The sequence below is a fragment of the Muntiacus reevesi genome, chromosome 1 (assembly GCF_963930625.1).
Source record: "Muntiacus reevesi chromosome 1, mMunRee1.1, whole genome shotgun sequence".
NCBI lineage: Eukaryota > Metazoa > Chordata > Mammalia > Artiodactyla > Cervidae > Muntiacus > Muntiacus reevesi.
Window position 1 is genome coordinate 212,771,737 of NC_089249.1, and position 18,338 is coordinate 212,790,074.

The window sequence follows — 18,338 nt, forward strand, 5'->3', positions numbered from 1 at the left end:
ACAACATAACCTCAATATTTATAAACTATTGTTTTAAGCAACTTTCAGAACTATTCCTTATAAAGAAAAAACATTCACTGACCCACTAACAATTATTACATGATTTAATAAGGGCAAGAAATTAAGTCCAAGGGGTATGTTAAGATTTTGCAATCAAAACTTGTCACTTTAAGAACAAAATATACAAAGAAAAAAGCTATACGAAAGAAGATCATAGAAACAAAAACAAGTGCCACATATGACTGGACAAAGATGTTTGCCACTATTAATAAAGTAACTGACAAATTTCAAGTTGTTGACTCTTCAAATACTTAATAAAAGAAAAAACTGACAGATGGGGGGAAAAAAGCATTTAAAGATAATTTAGTAAGCACAATTTAGTTTAATTCTACTTCAATGAAACATTTACACATTTTAAAGAAGAAAGTAGCATTTAGCATGTTGTCTTTAATTACAGTGTACAATTTATAATGATTTATGTGACAATCACTCTAATTTTGTACTCTTAAAAATGTTATCTTTTAATACACATTTCCATTTCTAATAGAAAAAGATAAATTACTGACCAAATTTTTCTTTTGCTTCGGTAGGTTAACTGGTTCAAAAACAGAAATAACATTTCCATAGGATGCTGCAATCTTTTAAAAAGAAAAAAGAAAGAAAACTTATAAATATGTTGTTACTTATGAATCAAAAGAGCAGAGGAAATGAATAGTATAACTTACAAAATATTCAACACAAAATTTCTTTCACCAATACTTGAGAAAGTCAGTTTTGGGGGTTACCATATGTGGGTCAGAATCCCCAGCACTGTCACTTACTGTATACCAGCAAGGTAATCTCTTTGAACCTCAGTTTCCCTATCTATATTTACAACATGCATTATATCATCTTCCTAGTAGAATTGAGGGTTGAAATAACATCTGTAAAGCATCTGGTAAAGAACACTGTTAATTCCCTTCCTCACATGAGAAAATGCATTGCTGTATTCCTTATGGAATTTGATGACTTAAAATCAGTTTTTAGGTTATCTGTCCTCAAAAGTTCACAATTCTGTCAGTGTATATTTAACTTATTGGAGATAAAACTTAGATCCATTCCTTTGTTAACTCTTCAAGAAGTATACTTTTTCAATATTCTATTTTATTTGAGTATCTTTAAAATTTACCCCTTAATCAATGAAAAATAAACCTTGCTTGCTCTGTTTTATTAAGTAGCTACAACTGCAGCCTGAGTGAGTCACAAATGAAGAGTATTAAACCATCAGAAATCAGATATATAGGTAGAATGAATGATCAGGAATAAAAATAAGAACATATAACCTAGTGAAGAAGAATAAGAAATGAGGATATAACATACATGTGGGAGTGGATATTTTGAGGAGTTCTGAGAATACAGAAATCATCTACACTGAGTTCATCCAGGAGTGTTTAGTTTGTGCCTTTATGTGTGGCTAGGATTTCAAACTGCAGTGAGTGTTCAATTTCAGAAACATCACTTCTCGGCCTTTTGGCTAAGATCAAGTGCAATTTCAGAAACAGGGCACAGTATGAATACAAGTGTAAATATTAAAAGAAGTAAAGTATGTTGGGAGGTGACTGACCATCAGCCCAGCCAGAGAAGAGAATAACGAACATGAGACCAAAAAGGTAGGTGTGAGTGGGTTAAAAAAAGTCTCAAACCAAGGTGAACAACTTAAACTTTTCTAGAGTAATGGGAAACTAAAAACAGTTTAAAGCAAATGATAACAAGTCAAATGCAGATAAATTTTCTTAGGAAAACGAATCTGGTGGTACTACAAAGATAAAAAACAGTAATGATAAAATATTGGTGCCTATGGTATCAAAGCACTTCCTTCTGAAAGTTAAACAGTAGTTCCAAATACCAAAACCTATAAATTTTCATCATGGTATCTTAAGGAATCATTTGATTATACTGATACTATCTGTAAAACAAAGGAAATGTACTCTTTATCAGAATGATTATACAACCAAATGACCTCTTCATTCTAACCTGGATTTCATGTAATATAGTAACCCACCAAGCTCCTCTGTCCATGGAATTCTCCAGGTAAGAACACTGGAGTGGGAGGCCATCCCCTTCTCCAGCAGATCTTCCTGATCCAGGGATTGAACCCAGGTCTCCTGCATTGTAGGCAGATTCTTTACCATCTTAGCCACCAGGGAAGCCCATAGTACAGCTTATCCCAAAAAGATAATTCATATTGGAAATTACTAAAATTAATTTCCAACATTAACAAGCCTCATGTGAATCTAGATGGTAGAAGTCACCTTTCATACAATTAAGATTACAGAACTACAGAGCTAGGAGATCAAGCAAAAATGAAGAGAAAGGAAAAAAGTTTCAGGGATTTTTGGTATTCCATAATAAAAATCATTTTTGTAGCATAGCAAGAATGAAAGACATGAGCAAAAAAAAGATAGATAAGACACCTGCAACTCTACTGAAAGGAAGGGGTATATGAATAACAAAACAAAAAACAGCAGTGCAAAAAAACAGGCAAAGACTACAACAGTTGAAATGACTTTACCATGAATATCTTTAAGCTAGGTCTGAAGACATAACTTTTCAGAATGACAAGTTTACTAGGAATGATTAGATTAAAAATAAGGTTGGGACCATTTTGATTTCTCACACAAAACGTTTTAACAGTATCACAGAGTCAAACAATATACTTTAAGTACCTAGCAAAAAAAATTACATTTGCCAAGTTCAGCCTAGTCTATCTACAACTGTATTTAGGCTTGGTCAACTATGCCTATATGGAGCTATATTAAGCTCTATGCTATACTGTTTGTAAGTTAGAACTCTCCCAACTCTGGTACTATAATAGAAACCATATTTAACCTAATGTAAAATCATATAACCCATTTTTTTTGTTTTTGTTGCTGTTTCACTTTCAAGGTAATTTTTTCCTTTTCATATGTAAATAGCAGTTAATTAAATTTTTCACTTTTTTTTATAGACTTGGAATAAATAACTTAAAAAATTATAGTGTTTATGTTGATTTTTTTACAAAGTTTATCCCAAAGTTACAAGGAGATAACTACCTCTTTAAAGACAAAGTAGGACTCTAACAATTTCTTTTCAGGAGTTTATTTCTAAATAGACTGAAGTTTATTGCTATTCCTTTCCTTCAATCCAATAAATTTTGAAATAAGTAAGCTTTACATCTACTCTACATGCAATAAATATTATATCTGGCAACTCAAGGAGAAAATTATGCTATTCAAGATTATACAAGAATAGAATTCCTGACAGTTTCTAAGATACATTTAAGTCAGGAATTTTGTTCTCTAGGGTACATCTAGAGAGACAAAGAAATCTGTAGCTACATTATCTTGGAAACACAGTAAGTCTCTAATTCAAAAGGAAATGATACTTCAGAGACTATACTGACAAAAACCATACTCAAAACAAATCTCATATTACCACAAGATTACAAACCTTGCCTTGTTGCATTGAACAATCTACACATCCTACTTGAATATTTCCATGTTTAGCGCCTGGGATTATTTGCAGTCTTTCAAAATCACTTCCCAGTATAACAATGTCACATCCAGATGCATAAGCCTAAAAGCAAAACATAAAAGAACAAAATAAAACAAAAATGACAAAATTGTCAACAAAATATTTTATCATATAAAACACTGGTATTAAATATTATGTTTTAACAGACTAATTTTATATATTCTTTTTTAAAAAATCTTTATTATTTGAGAATATTTCCCTTACTTCCCATATACAGATCCATCAGTCAGTCCTATATGCAAAATAAATACCAATTCCTTTCACTTCTTCCATTTTGATTGAATGCTACTGAACTTACCTAAACTACCATAATCTCTCTCCTGCATGACTGCTTATATTCTGTTCACTTCCATTCTTGCTTCCCTCTATAACTCCTTTCCACACGAAGACAAAAGTGATCTTTTAAAAATGCTTATTACACCAAGTAATTTTCCCTGATATTAAGTCCCTTCAATAGTTTCCTCATGAACTTGGAACAAAATCTCAATTTCTTACCAATGCCAATGCCCTAAGTGATTATCCTAATTTCCCAAACCCATCTCAAGCTAGTCTTTCATCCCTTCAAATGGCTCCTGCCCCTATATTACCCTTTTTTCTGTTCCTTGGGCATATCAATCTTTTTCCACCTCAGGGTGGCTTACCTTCCTTCTACCTGCCTGGTCTTTGTCTAACGTCTTTTCAACATTCAGGTCTCAGTTCCTGAATATATTCATATTCTTGCTCCCTCTCCTCTAATGACTTTCTGTTCTTTTTCTTCATAGCATATACCACAATTTGTAAATATCTTGCTTGTTATCCATGTCCAGTACTACAAGTGAAAGTCCATGACAAAAAGGCAGGGTTCAAGTTTATCTTGTTCTCTGGTCTTAGATCACAGAAGTTTCTTCCATCTAAGAGTACATGACTGTCATCCTAGAATTTATATACAGCATAACTCTGAAAATAAAATATCCATCACAAACTCTTTTCCATCCTGGTAAATTCTGAAAATCTCGGTAATTCTCTACTTTTCCATCTCTTTGGCACATACACATACACTTTACTTAATGCAAAAAATATTATACTTAATAGATGTACTTTATGACCATAAATCCTACCAAGGCCAAAATGGTTCTGTATAAGCTACAAAAAAATATTTAGAAAAGGGATTTGAGAGAACATACAAATAAATCTGCTCACAGTATCAAAAAACTCAGGCCTAAATTGACTGACAGCTTCCAGAGTGGGCTTGATTTTTGACTTCTGATCTAGTGCTCTTTCAGTGGTAGCACAGGAACTTCCTAGTTAAGCATGCTTGCCTGGGATTTTCCTAAAAAGAATTAGGAGGAATCAAGTGCGGCTCTACTAGCGTCACACAGAGGAAAAAAGTGGCTCAGAAAACAAACAAAAAATCTCATGATGGTCTGCTCACCTCTTTGTAAATACCCACAACAGGATCACAAGGCTTGTCACAAGATTATCCTCAAGAATAAATTCCAAAAAGCAATTTAAGAAAACTTTTCATTAATGATCCTCCAAAATACCTTAATATTTTAGCAACTGATTTTCTCCTGAATTTTAAATTTTGATAAAATACTGTCACTGTTTACCAAAATATTATATTAAATGCAGAGTGTTTACAATTTAGATTGCCTTCTCACAACACAAATTTTTTTCAATTTACATTAGACAGGATATATACATACATATATATACATACACACACACACACACATATATATATAAATTTTAATGTGTTCATAACCTCTGCCTTCTTTTCATGTACTGCAATTATCTACTTTTAGATATTGTGTTGCACCTATTTTTGTCAATCATGACTAAATTTTCCTGAATCAAGTCTACATTAATCCTGAAGTAACTCACAAAATTACTGCTTAATTAATTAATGTTTAATACAAGTATTGAACATCTTCAGACTTGATAATTGCAAAGTTATCCCAGAAATAGACACCTACCCAACAGAAAGATGCCAACTCATAATACAAATAAACCGTGATCATTCAGACTTATCCAGTCCTGGATTACCCTTGCTTTTTTCCTGCTACTGTATTATATTATCACTTCCTGTCAGTTAATTTTTCCTTAGTGACAGTACTAGAAGATGCAAAGCTATCTATTCCTAATTTTGGGAACCAGTGAACCAGTGAAGTCGCTCAGTCATGTTCAACTCTTTGCGACCCCATGGACTGTAGCCTACCAGGCTCCTCCATCCACAGAATTTTCCAGGCAAGAGTATTAGAATGAGTTGCCATTTCCTTCTCCAGGGGATCTTCCCGACCCAGGGATCAAACCCAGGACTCCTGCATTATAGGTAGACGCTTTACCATTTGGGCCACCAGGGAAGCCCAATTTTGATAAACTTTTAAGTCAAATAAATGTTATTGATCTTCTCTAGAATATGTCTCTCATTCAGTCTGCCCTTTCTTCTTTCAGGGTTACAACTAGTGGATGGCAATAAACTGGTAAATGGAAAAAACAAAAACAACAAAAAAAGAATATTACCAGTTGCAGTCCACACTTCATGAGTTGACTATTATCCTTGGGGCTTTACAATAATAAAAAAAGAACCTCCTGATTTTCTTGACTATAGAATTTTAATTTTTATAGTTTGATAATGTAATTAATTAAACATAAATGCATTAAAGATTCAAACTATATTTTCATTTTGTTCTGTTTCTCAATCGTTTTCAAGAGTATGTAAGTATCTCCTTAAAAATTCTGCTGTGCACAGAATACTGGTTGAATAAACTATAGTACATAGGCACAATGGAGTATCATACAGATATAAAAAGAATGAGGAAGAAACCTTTGAACTGACTTGAAGTGATTTCTAGGGGATAGTATTAAGTGAAAAGTCAAAAAAACAAGTAGAAAAGGGCTGACTTACTTGTCTTTGCCTGACTTACTTCACTTAGCACAATACCCTCTAGATCCACATATCTTGTCACAAATGGCAAGATTTCACTCTTTTTTATGATTAATATTCCATTGTGTGTGTGTATATGCATTGCGTGTACACATATATGGATGAAAATGAATGCATATGTGTATGTGTGTGTATACATGTACATATGTATACATGAAATTTAATAATTTCAAAAATCATAACCAGCATCCATTGGTAGATGAATGAATAAAGAAGACGTATATATATACATGTATACACACGCACACCTACACATCTTCTTTATTCATTCATCTACCAATGGATGCTAGTTATGATTTCTGAAACTTATTAACATCATAAATAAATCAATCAGAATGGGGAGGAAACAAATGAACTAACAATTACAAACAAATACTACATCTACACTGAAAGAAAGAAGGCAAGAAAGAGCTAAGTAATTTATGAATACAGAATTTGACTAATATATTTTCAGCCTTGGAGAGTGAGAAGGAAAAAACTTTGGCACCAAAGTTTTATATATACCAAAGCTATACAAGGACACTACAAGAAAACTACAGGCCAATTTCTCTGATGAATATAGTTGCAAAAATCTTCAACAAAATACTAAAAGACTGATTTCAATAGCACACTAAAAAGATCATACACCATAATCAAGTGGTATTTATCTCTGAGATGCAGGATGGTTCCATAAAAGCCATATATGACAAGCTCACAGCTAACACAGTCAATGGTAAAAAGCTAAAAGCTTTTCTCTAAGATCAGGAACAAGACAAGGATGCTCACACTTTTACCAATTCTATTCAACATAATACTGGAAGTCCCAACCAGAGTAATCAGGCAAGAAACAGATAGAAAATGCATTTGAAACAGAAAGGAAGATATAATATTGTCTGTTTTCAGAATACAAGATACTACATATAGAAACCCTGAAGTCTCTACCAAAAAACTTTTAGAGCTAATAAAGTCAGCAAAGTTGCAGAATACAAAATCAACATAAAAAAACAACTGCATTTCTGTACACTAACAATAGACTATTCAAAAAAGAAATTAAGGAAACAATCCAATCTACAACAGCATCAAAAAGAATAAAGTATTTTAGAATAACTTTAACCAGGTGAAAAGTCTTGAACACTGAAAACTATCAAGACATAGATTAAAGAAACCGAAGATGACACAAATAAATGAAAAGACGTCTTTTGTTCTCAAACTAGAAGAGTTAATATTGTTACAATGTCCATATTACACAAAACCATTTATAGATTCAATGTAATCTCTATCAAAATTCCAGTATCATTTTTCACATGGGGAAAAAAAAAATCCTAAAATTCACATGGAACCACAAAAGACCCCAAATAGCCAAAGCAATCTTAAGGAATAACTAAGCTGGAATCACATTTCCTGATTTCAAACTATATCACAAGACTATAATAATCCAAACAACATGGTACCAGCATAAAACCAGACATAGAGACCTAAGAAACAAAATCATAAACCCAGACATAACCTACACATATATGGTCAACTAATTGTTGACAAAGGTGCCAAGAACATACAATAGAGAAAAGATAGTTTCTTCAATAAGTTGACACTGGGAAAACTGGACATCCCTGTGCAAAAGAACGAAATTGAACCTGTGTCTTACATTGCACACAAAAATAAACTCAAAAATGAATCAAAAAGTTAAACTTGGAAAAATAAAACTGGAAACAACAAAACTCCTAGAAGAAAACATAGGGGGAAAGGCCCTTGACAATCAGTGATGATTAATTGAACACCAAAAGCACAAGCAACAAAAGCAGTAATAAATAAGACTACACTAAACTGCAAAGCTTCTGCACAGCAAAAGAAACCATCAACAAAATGAAAAGTAACCTTCAAAAAAAAAAAAGAAAAGAAAAGTAACCTTCAAAATGGGAGAAAGTATTTGCAAACCTTATCTGATAAAAAGTTACTATCTAAAATATATAAAGAACTCATAATTCAATAGCAAAAACAATCCAATTAAAAATGGGCAGGGGACTCAAACACACATTTTTCCAAAGAAGATGTACTGCTGGCCAATAGGTACATGAAAAGACGTTCAATATCACTAATCATCAGGGAAATGCCAATTAAAACTGGTTGAGATATCACTTCACACCCATTAAGATGCTATCATCAAAAAGATAAAAGATTAAGTGTTGGTAAAAATGTGAAGAAAAGGAATCCTTGTGTACTCTAGGTGAGAATGTAAACTGGCATAGCCACTGTGAAAAACAATATGGAAGAGGACTTCCTTGGTGGTCCAGTGGTTAAGAACCTGCCTGCCAATGCAGGAACACAGGTTCGATTCCCCGGTTCACACGATTCCACACGTGGCAAGGCAACTAAGCCTGTGGGCCACAACTACTGAAGCCCACACTCTAGAGTCCAAATGCCACAACTACTGGGACTGCGTGCTGCAACTACTGAAGCCCATGCACCCTAGAGCCCACGTCCACCATAAGAGACACCACTGCAATGAGAAGCACGCGTACTGCAACTAGAGAGTAGTCCCCACTTGCTGCAAGTAGATAAAGCCCACCCACACAATGAAGACACAGCACAGGCAAAAGAAACAAAAACAAACAGCAAACAAAAATACTATGGAAGGGTCCTGAAAAAATTAAAAGCAAAACTACCACATGTTCCACCAACTCAACTTCTAGGATTATGTCCAAAGATGATGAAATCACTCTAAGAGATATCTGCACTCCCATATTCATTTCAGCATTGTTCATAAAAGCCAAGATATGGGAACAGCCTAAGTGTCCATCAGTGAATGAATGGATTTAAAAAAATATATTTTATACACATAAACAGAAACAAAAGAATATTATTCAGTCACACAAAAAAAACCCTGCCACTTGTGACAACCTTGAAGGCATTATGCTAAGTCAGAAAAAGACAAATACTGTATGTATATATTCCACTTATATGTGGAATCTAAAACATTTTTACTAATAGAAATATTTCACTAACAGAATTGAGTGGTGGTTGCCAGGGCTGTGGGTGGGAAAATCGGAGATGCTGGTCAAAGGATACAAACTTTCAGTCATAAGATGAGTAAGTTCCAGGAATCTAATGTATAGCAGGGCGACTATGGCTAACAATACTATATTGTACAGTTGAAAGTTACTATTAGAATAAAGCTTTAATGTTTTCATCATAACAACAAAGTGGTAATTATGTGAGGTAAAGGATACGTTAACTAATCTCATTGTGGTAAATATTTCATAATATGTATGTGTATCAAATCATAACATTGTATACTTTACACAATGTTAATGCCAATTGTATCTCAATAAGGCTTAGGGGAAAATAAAGAGAGACAGGTGAACCTATACAGATAATTCAAACTGGGTATCATGCAAAAATCACTTGAAATAGATGCATCTTCTTATGGATATTTTAAATAGATTATTAAAATTAATTCAATCACCAGAGTTTATACAACATGACAAGTTAATAAGCATGTCAGTACACCAAACCAAACTGGGAAAACAAACTTATTTTAAAGTTCATAGCAGCATTATTTACAACAGCCAAGACATGGAAGCAACCTAAGTGTCCATCAACAGGTAAATGCATAAAGAAGACGTGATACATATATACAATGGAATATTTATCATAAAAAGAATAAAACATTGTCATTTGTAGCGACATGAATGAATCTAGAGAATATCACACTAACTGAAGTCAGGAAGAAAAAAAGACAAATATTGTATGATAGTATTTATAACTGGAATTTAAAAAATTATACAAATGAATCTATATACAAAACAGAAACAGACTCACAGATGAAGAAAACAAACTTAAGAGTCACCAAAAGGAAAAGGGAAGGGGACAAATGATAAATAGGAGGATGGGATTAACAGACATGAACAACTAAACATAAAACAGAAAAGCAACAAGGATTTACTGGATAATACAGGGAACAATATTCAATGTCTTATAATAGCCTATACTGGAAAAACGATCATATATATACACATATATAAATCCAGATCACTTCACTGTAAACCTGAAAGTTACAAAACATTGTAAATCAACTACACTTCAATTTAAAAACTTAATGTATTAATAATTCACACATTAACAGAATAAAGAAAAAATAAACAAACTTGGATATGTATGATTTTAAAATAACCCATCTCTACTAACCTACCTGGTTTTAAATATACTATACATAATATTTAAAACCAAATTCTAAAGAGTTTCATAATTTTTTACAAAATAAATGGTTCTGAAAAATTCATTTCAAGGTGCCCTATTATTATTAAAACAATAATTAAAAGAATAGAACTGGTTTATCAAATAAATTGCCATGCTACGCAAGTTTCAAAAGTAATATGCATATATTACAATTGATACACTAGCTGCTTCTGTCAACAGATCTGTAATCAGAATAACCTATTACTAAGCAATGAAAATTAAATTGACAAATGAAAATCCTTTTATTAGGCACATGTAATATTATGATTACTAACTGAGGCTAAACAAGGTGCAAAGAAAAAACTGAGTTCATGTGCATGCTATTTAGCATACAACAAACATGATTTTTAACTTTAAATTTGGCAGACAACTGTCTCGAATATTCTAAATTTTAAAAATTACCCAAGGTTGCAACAGTCAGCATTCTAATATGGAAATCCTGTGATTTCTCTTAACAGTTGGATTTCCTGTTTTCACTGTTTTATTTTAACCAACCATACCAGGTAAATATCCCGAAGAATTTCTTCCAGATATACTTCCTGGTTAAATGACTTATTTTTGGCATATTGTAATTAATATTATTCTCATTTATTAAAACACAACATTAAGAATTCATACTACTTCAACAATTTTAAAGGTACCTTAATACTCTTTAAAATACAATATTTTAAAATAAACCAAATATTTAAAGTCTAATTTGCACCCATAATGGCCTATGAGCACCACAAAAATCATTCTCTCTCCAGATACATACATTATCAAACTTTCCCCTCCTGTATTCTCTCCATTCACATGCTTCTCCAAAAAGAGAATTTTCTATAAAGGCTTCCCTACAGTGAACAAAACAAAAATTTAAACTAAAGGATGCTTACTGTTACAGAAAGTTGAAGGAGAATGCTAATTCAGCCTGCATTTCTCTACCAACATCCAGATAGCTGCAGTCAGTCTTTTGACTTCTAATCTGGGTCCCTTTGGTTGAGAACACTGGTGGTCCAACACAAAAGAGAGTCTGGAGCTATTATTTGTTTGCTATTCCTCATATAGCCAAGTATTTAAATTACAAACTAGAGACAGGAAGTCCTAAATATTAACACAATCTGTCTCTTGAAAATTACCTCCCTTTCCTTCAGTAAAAACACAATTTCAACACTAAGTACAGAAAATCTATTATATGTTAAAGCACGTATCACTAGCATGCACAGAAATATTAGAAAACCAGATCTAACTATGCCTGTTTTTAACTATGAAAAATTTGTTTTTTTATAAAAACAAAAGTCGTCAACAGATTAGGGCCAGGTGCTCATATACTTTTACTCTAAAGACTGTAGGAAATTAACAAGGAAAAAGGAATGAAGGAAAAATTCATGTAAATAAAGAAAAATTAAAGAATTTTTGCTAATATACCCGCAATTTCTCCTGCTTGTTCCTCTGATTTTTAGGGTAAAATGCATAACTAATATTGAAAAAAAACTTTTTAACTTTAATTGAGGTATTTTATTTGAACTCAAATCTAAATGATTAAAAATACTTCTTAAAATTGAAATTTTTAATTACATAGCAGTAAGACTTTACTATTATTCGTTGATTTAATTAGTATTTAATCTAGGCACTATGAGTTTAGCCTTTATAATAATTGACATTATTAAGAGTTTTACAGGTACCAAGCAATGAACTTAGCAGTTTTTCATGTAACAACCCTATATGAATACTCTTTCCTTAGCCTCATTTTACAGATAAGAAAAAGAAACTCAAAGAATGTAAAAGAATTTTCCCATGGATATATCACTAACTGTAAGGACTAGGATGGAAATCAAATTCAGGTTATGATGCTAGTATTAGGTGACACCAGTACTTCAATCACTGTTCTAGGCACTCACAATGAAACTTTGGAAGACATACACAAGGCAAAATAGGTTACTAATAAAATGAAAGTGCAAATAAAATGCTTTGAAGTGTAACAGACACGGTCATTGCCTACTAGAAGTTTTCCTATTAACAGAAAAGTCAAAATAGTTGGATGCCAGTTTAAGTAGCAAAAAAAAGTATCTCATATATACTAACTATATTAGAAATGTCATATTTTAAAATCTAGAATCCATGAGAAATGGCACTCATTTTAATTTAAAGCCTGTCAGGCTATATTCAGAAAACAGGATCTCATCTCTTGTAATCTTTTAAAATAAGAATAAATAAGTTATCTGCAAACATGCAAAGAGAGGAATTACAAACATTAAATCTGTCTTTACAGAAGGTATAATTTAACAGGAGAAACAAAATAATTCTTCAAGTGGGCCTGTAGGAGGAAGATTTCATGTCTCTAGGTGAAGTAAAACTGGACTTTAGGGAAAGATTTTTAGTCTGCACACACCATCTACCATTAATGTTTGCTCTCTATGGAAAAAAAAAAAAGCCAAAATCAAAAGAGGTTAAAACAAAACTCAAGGAGTAAACAAGAGGTTCTACTTTTTAGAAAAGAGGATAATTTCAAGAGAGATTAAATTTAAGATGTATATAGTAACCAAAAGACTGAGGGCAAGAAATCTAGTTTACAGCGAATCCATTTAATGTTAAAAAGTCAGGGTTGATTAGCTGCAAAGGAAAAAAGATGGTTGTTAATAAACTACCGTCAGAATTAGAGAAACCTGGGATCTCTTCATACTAAATAACAACAACAAAATGTTTATTTTCACTTTATTTACTGCACTGATTCCTGAGATCTGAGAGAAATCTACAGGAGGCTTTGTGGGAGCTAATTCAAGCTTGATCTATGGAAACACACTTTAAAATTCAGTAAACCTGAGCAGCAAACTACATGATGGCATAGGATGTTCTTATCTTGGACACATTAACTCACCTCTCCTTTAAAATAACAGAAGCATTCACCAAAATTTTATAAACACTTTGGCCATCTAGGTGCATAAATAAGTCAGCATACCGTATATACTTTGAGGTTCACACCACTGCTTACATATTAATAGATTCTGAATGCCTTCTCAGATAAAGTTGTTATAATTTACATCAGAGGAGCATTCATATAACTTTAGGAGATGTCAGAGAATGAAATGTTACCATCCAAAAATCTCCCATTAGAAAAATTTCCTTAGGATGATCTTTATTTTCTGAACAGCAACAGCAGAAAGCAATGTTCAACTGCTGGAGACTCCGGTGGCCCTCTACCACCCTCAGAGTTCACTCTCCTCTTTGAACACTGAAGCCAGGTTAACATTTAGAATTAGAATCTCTAAAACTCCTAGTGTCAAGTGCAATTTAAGGCATATATGAGTCACTCTACAGGGAAGGAACAGACTATTCAAAAGCAAAGTATTTGGTTGGCACTAAAAGCAAAATTCAGATATTAAATGACTATACCATATTAAATAATGATTACTGGGTTCTTTTCTATTATTTATTGACTGACAAATATGACAAAAAATAGTCAATACTGGATAAAAAGAAAACCTGGGATATCTATTAAACTGTTTAGTTTGCTTCACTGATACACGCAAAATTAGTAACTTAACCACAACTATTAAGAGATAGCTTAATAACTATTCAAGTTGTGGCAAAAGTACATGAGCCCTGTAAGTATATTTAGATATGGACTATTATGTGCAATACAGACCTAAAGCTTGAAACCATTATAATAACTACAGAAAATTCTTTTAAAAATTACAGTTAAGGAAGAAAATGTCAATACTCTAGTAAGAAGCAAAAGTTTGGGGCCCTCCTTTCACTATCTGAGGAAGACAAATGAAAAACACGACACTTCCATTTAAACTTTAACATGGAACTACTACTATAAATGAAAGAGGAGTTTTACTGGAAAACAATAATGTAACTTGGTAATTAATACGAACAATCTAAAATAAATAAGTCTCCCAGGACTACTACACTCTTAAATACGGAGTGCAAGGATGGCAGGAATGAACCATTAACAAAAATAGTTTTCTCTTTCCAAAGTTATTCCCAGTGAACTTAAAGAAAACTAAATGAAAAGCACCGTTTTCACTATATTTTTACTACGCGCTAGTTGTTGACAGCAAACAATTAGTAACTGTTTTAACTTTTTTTTTTTAAGACACCCACTCTTTTTAACTACAAAAACTTGACCTTAACTCAGAGGAAGAAATGAAACTAATCCCAGCTATTCCTAAACTTGACAATTAAGAGCCTATGGACGTGGGCAATAAACCATCCCCCCCACACACACATATTACACAGCAACGACATTGTTAAACCACCCCAACCAAAAGATGTCAGATTAAAACTTGAAAAAATCCTACAAAACATTCTAGCTTCCGAGTGGAGTCTCTGTAAACATCAAGTAGCTCAAGGACCAAAGTGCTGTTGCCGCCTCCGTCCTCAAAGGCCCGGTCTGCCGACCCTAATGAGTCGGGACCTCCCCCTGGAACGTGGGCGACCCCCGCAAGGGCGACGAGGTTTCCTGGGCCTCCGCCCGCTGCTCTGGGCCGAGACCGGCTGACTCAGGGGCGCGGACTCGCCACGGGCGGCGAGGGAGCTTCCCTCACTCACCGTGAAGCGCTGGTCGCCGACGCTGCCCACAGAGAAGCAGTGGTCGCCGGGATTCACGGCCCCGGTCAGCACCTGGTGCAGGTTCATGTCTGCGCCTCAGTCCAGCAACTGACGTCGTGTCCGGCTCATGCCCGGGGTCAGCGGTCGCTTCCCTCCCTCTTTCCTTCACGGGCGGCGGCCGTTCTGCAGCGACAGGCGCCAGACGCCGGAGCCGCTCAGCTGCGGCCCGCAGCTCATCCCGAGCCCCGGCCTGTGAGGCCCGGAGGGGGCGGGCCAGCGAGCGGGCGGAGCGCCGCGCTCGGCCGCGCACCTGTCACAGTCCACGCGGGCCCAGGTGAAGCTCTGGGTCGATCCAGCGGCCGCGACCCCTGGCCGACTCACCGGCCAGGAGGGCCACGCCGTCCGCAACACTTCCCTGAGGTCTGGGTGGCTGGCCCGGACCGACCCCAAGTGTCGCAAGCAGCACACGATCGCCCTCCCCACCTGACCTGGCCCTTGCAGGCTCCGGTGCCCGCAACCCCCAATGGCCTCGGCGACTCCCTACGCGTCGCTAGGTCCTTTTGGCCGAAATATCGCGAGATTCTCGGGGCGAAAAGGAATACTGCGGTAAAGGATTCACTTTTTTACCACCGCTGACAGAAGAGCAAGAGGAAAACGCCTCTTCGAGGGAGATGTTGGCCAATCCCGAGGTCTAGCCCACCTAAGGCTCCACCCACTGCTGAGGATAGACCAATGTCTTAAAGGCTTGCGAGGGACGCTGTGCTTTTGAATGTTCAACGTCAGGAGCCTAGTAAAAACATAAAGACCCTTGGATAAGGTTAAGGGCTGTCAAATTATGCTGTAGGTTAGGGTTTATTCTGACTGTCCGACCAGAAAGCTTAGAAGGGAGAAGTGCATTATAAAACACTTGCGGTGGCCTCAGTCGTGGTAGAAACTACAAGTCCCAACAAACACCGCTCTTGTGGGCGGCCCGCGAATACTAGTGAATGGGAGCCCTGCGCTTCTCTGACCCGCACGCTAGTAACTCCGGCCGGACGCGCGTTTCCAGTTGGCTAAAAAGAAAAATAAACACTTGACAAGTGCTAAAATGAGGTGTTTTCACCAAAATTCAACTTAACATTCGTTTTTAAGTTGTGGTAATAGTAATACCGCACCCGCCCTGCGTTGAGCTGGTGTTTCGAAAAAACCTTAAGAATTCCAAAGTGATTAGTGTCATCATCCCAACTGTGAGATTCAACTCATTGTGTTTTGACCCGTTTTGTTTTGATAAACATCTGTTTTTGTCTCCGCCCCTGTACCGTAAGCCTCTTCAGAGACAAGCTGTCGTGTATCCCAGTGTCTAGTGCAGAGTGCACTTTACCATCTAGGTGTTCTGCAAAGGGTAAAAGAGTGAATGTAAATAAGAACTTCCCAGTAAAAAAGGTGGTCTCCTGATGCGAAGAGCTGACTCATTGGAAAAGGCCCTGATGCTGGGAAAGATTGAAGGCGGGAGGAGAGGGGACGACAGAGGATGAGATGGTTGGATGGCAACACCGAGTCCATGAACATGAGTTTGAGTAAGGTCCAGGAGTTGATGATGGACAGGGAGGCCTGGCATGCTGCAGTCCAGAGGGTCGCAAAGAGTGGGACACGACTGAGCGACTGACCTGAACTGAACTGAAACCAATTTTGATTTTTATACCCTTTTCTGGTGGTAAAAACAAACAAAAAACTCTTCACACTAGTAGTTGGATGAGAAGAGTACTGGTAATTTTATTTATTTTTTTTGCTTTCCCTAAGTTTTTTGCAATGTACATATACTTTGTTTTGCAATTTAAAAAGTTTACTTTAAAAGTAAGTTTAAGAAAAAAATCTTTAAAAAGTAAATATATGTATTTATATAACTGATACACTTTGCCATAGGGCAGAAACTAATGCAACATTGTAAATCAACTATAGTAAAAAATATTTTTTTAAAAAGTCTAAAAGAGCCATCTCCCTTTTTTAAATTTGAAAGATGTAAATGAATTCCATTATTTATACCAGTCTCCTCATAAAAATGAGGGACTTTAAATTGTCTTAAAAAATACTATTTTATTGAGGTGTAACATTTTGTTATTTAATTATTAATTCAGATTTTATTTAAAATGCCTTTCAGTTAATTTTGTATTTTAGATCTTAAATCAAGATTTTTCTGTTTCATATAAATTCTGTATTTAGCCCAAAGTTCAGCACGTTTACTCGCTCTATTTTACCTATCATCTGGTTTTAAAAGGCATACTTTAAAAAGTACATAATAAAAGATTAAAAGAATGAAAGAAAGTAAGGGACCTAGTAGTTAGAAAATCTGAGATCTACTCTTGATCTCTCATTTGCTGTGTGACCATGGAAAATGTCTCGTTAACTTTAAGACCGTTTTCCTCATCTGTAAAATTAGCAAGAGTAACTTATTTATCAACCATACTTTGCCTGGCATTTTTATTCCTGATAAACATCTGTTAGTTTTTATTCTATTCCTTCATCCTAGAAATAGATGGAATTTGACTTCTGCCCTAATTACTCATTTAGACAGGTAACTTAATCTCTCTGTGCTTTACTTTCCTTATCTGTAAAGTGGGGATATTAATACACCTTCTTCTTATGATTATCATGAAGATTAAATGAACACAGTGTTTAGTACATAGGCAGAATTTAATAGATGTTAGTTATTCTTAATATTTTTTAGATTTTTGACTATTTGAAAGCCTTTATTGAATTTTTTACAATACTGTTTGATGTTTTGGTATTTTGGCCACGAGGCTGCTTAGTTCCCCAGCAGGGGATCAAACTCATGCCCTGCAGTGGAAGGCTAAGTCTTTCCCCCACAGGGAAGTCCTTATTATTATTATTACTATTTATTAAATAAACCTAACCTTTTGACATATTTTTTCTAAAGTGTTCCATATAGTGTCAAACCTCAGTCCAAATCAAATTTTTCGGTGATGTCTGAAATGCCATAAATGTTCTGAGGCCATCTTGGCCTGTATCCAAACCTATGGGACTATAGTGCAACAACTAATGAAAAGTGAGGGTATTCCTTTGCCTCTTATTCAGAAAAAACCTGCCCATTAAACACCCTATCTTTGATGTACAG

The 18,338-nt window shown here is 34.9% G+C and overlaps 1 protein-coding gene across 6 annotated transcripts in view; it reads right to left on the reverse strand.

Annotated features, from left to right (window-relative positions):
• Window positions 1–15,763, reverse strand: part of DMXL1 (Dmx like 1) — a 124,285-nt gene extending 108,522 nt beyond the window's left edge. For 3 of the 6 annotated variants that reach the window (XM_065918222.1, XM_065918221.1, XM_065918220.1), the window contains exons 1-3: window positions 15,227–15,760; window positions 3,469–3,594; window positions 567–638 (exon numbers count right to left, since the gene is read on the reverse strand). In XM_065918222.1, coding sequence (XP_065774294.1) covers window positions 567–638; window positions 3,469–3,594; window positions 15,227–15,313 — 285 coding nt within the window. In that variant the 5' untranslated portion in view covers window positions 15,314–15,760. Of the gene's footprint in view, window positions 1–566; window positions 639–3,468; window positions 3,595–15,226 lie in introns of those variants that run through there. The other 3 variants (XM_065918223.1, XM_065918225.1, XM_065918224.1) reach the window with 3 other exon arrangements.
• Window positions 15,764–18,338: the final 2,575 nt, after the last annotated feature.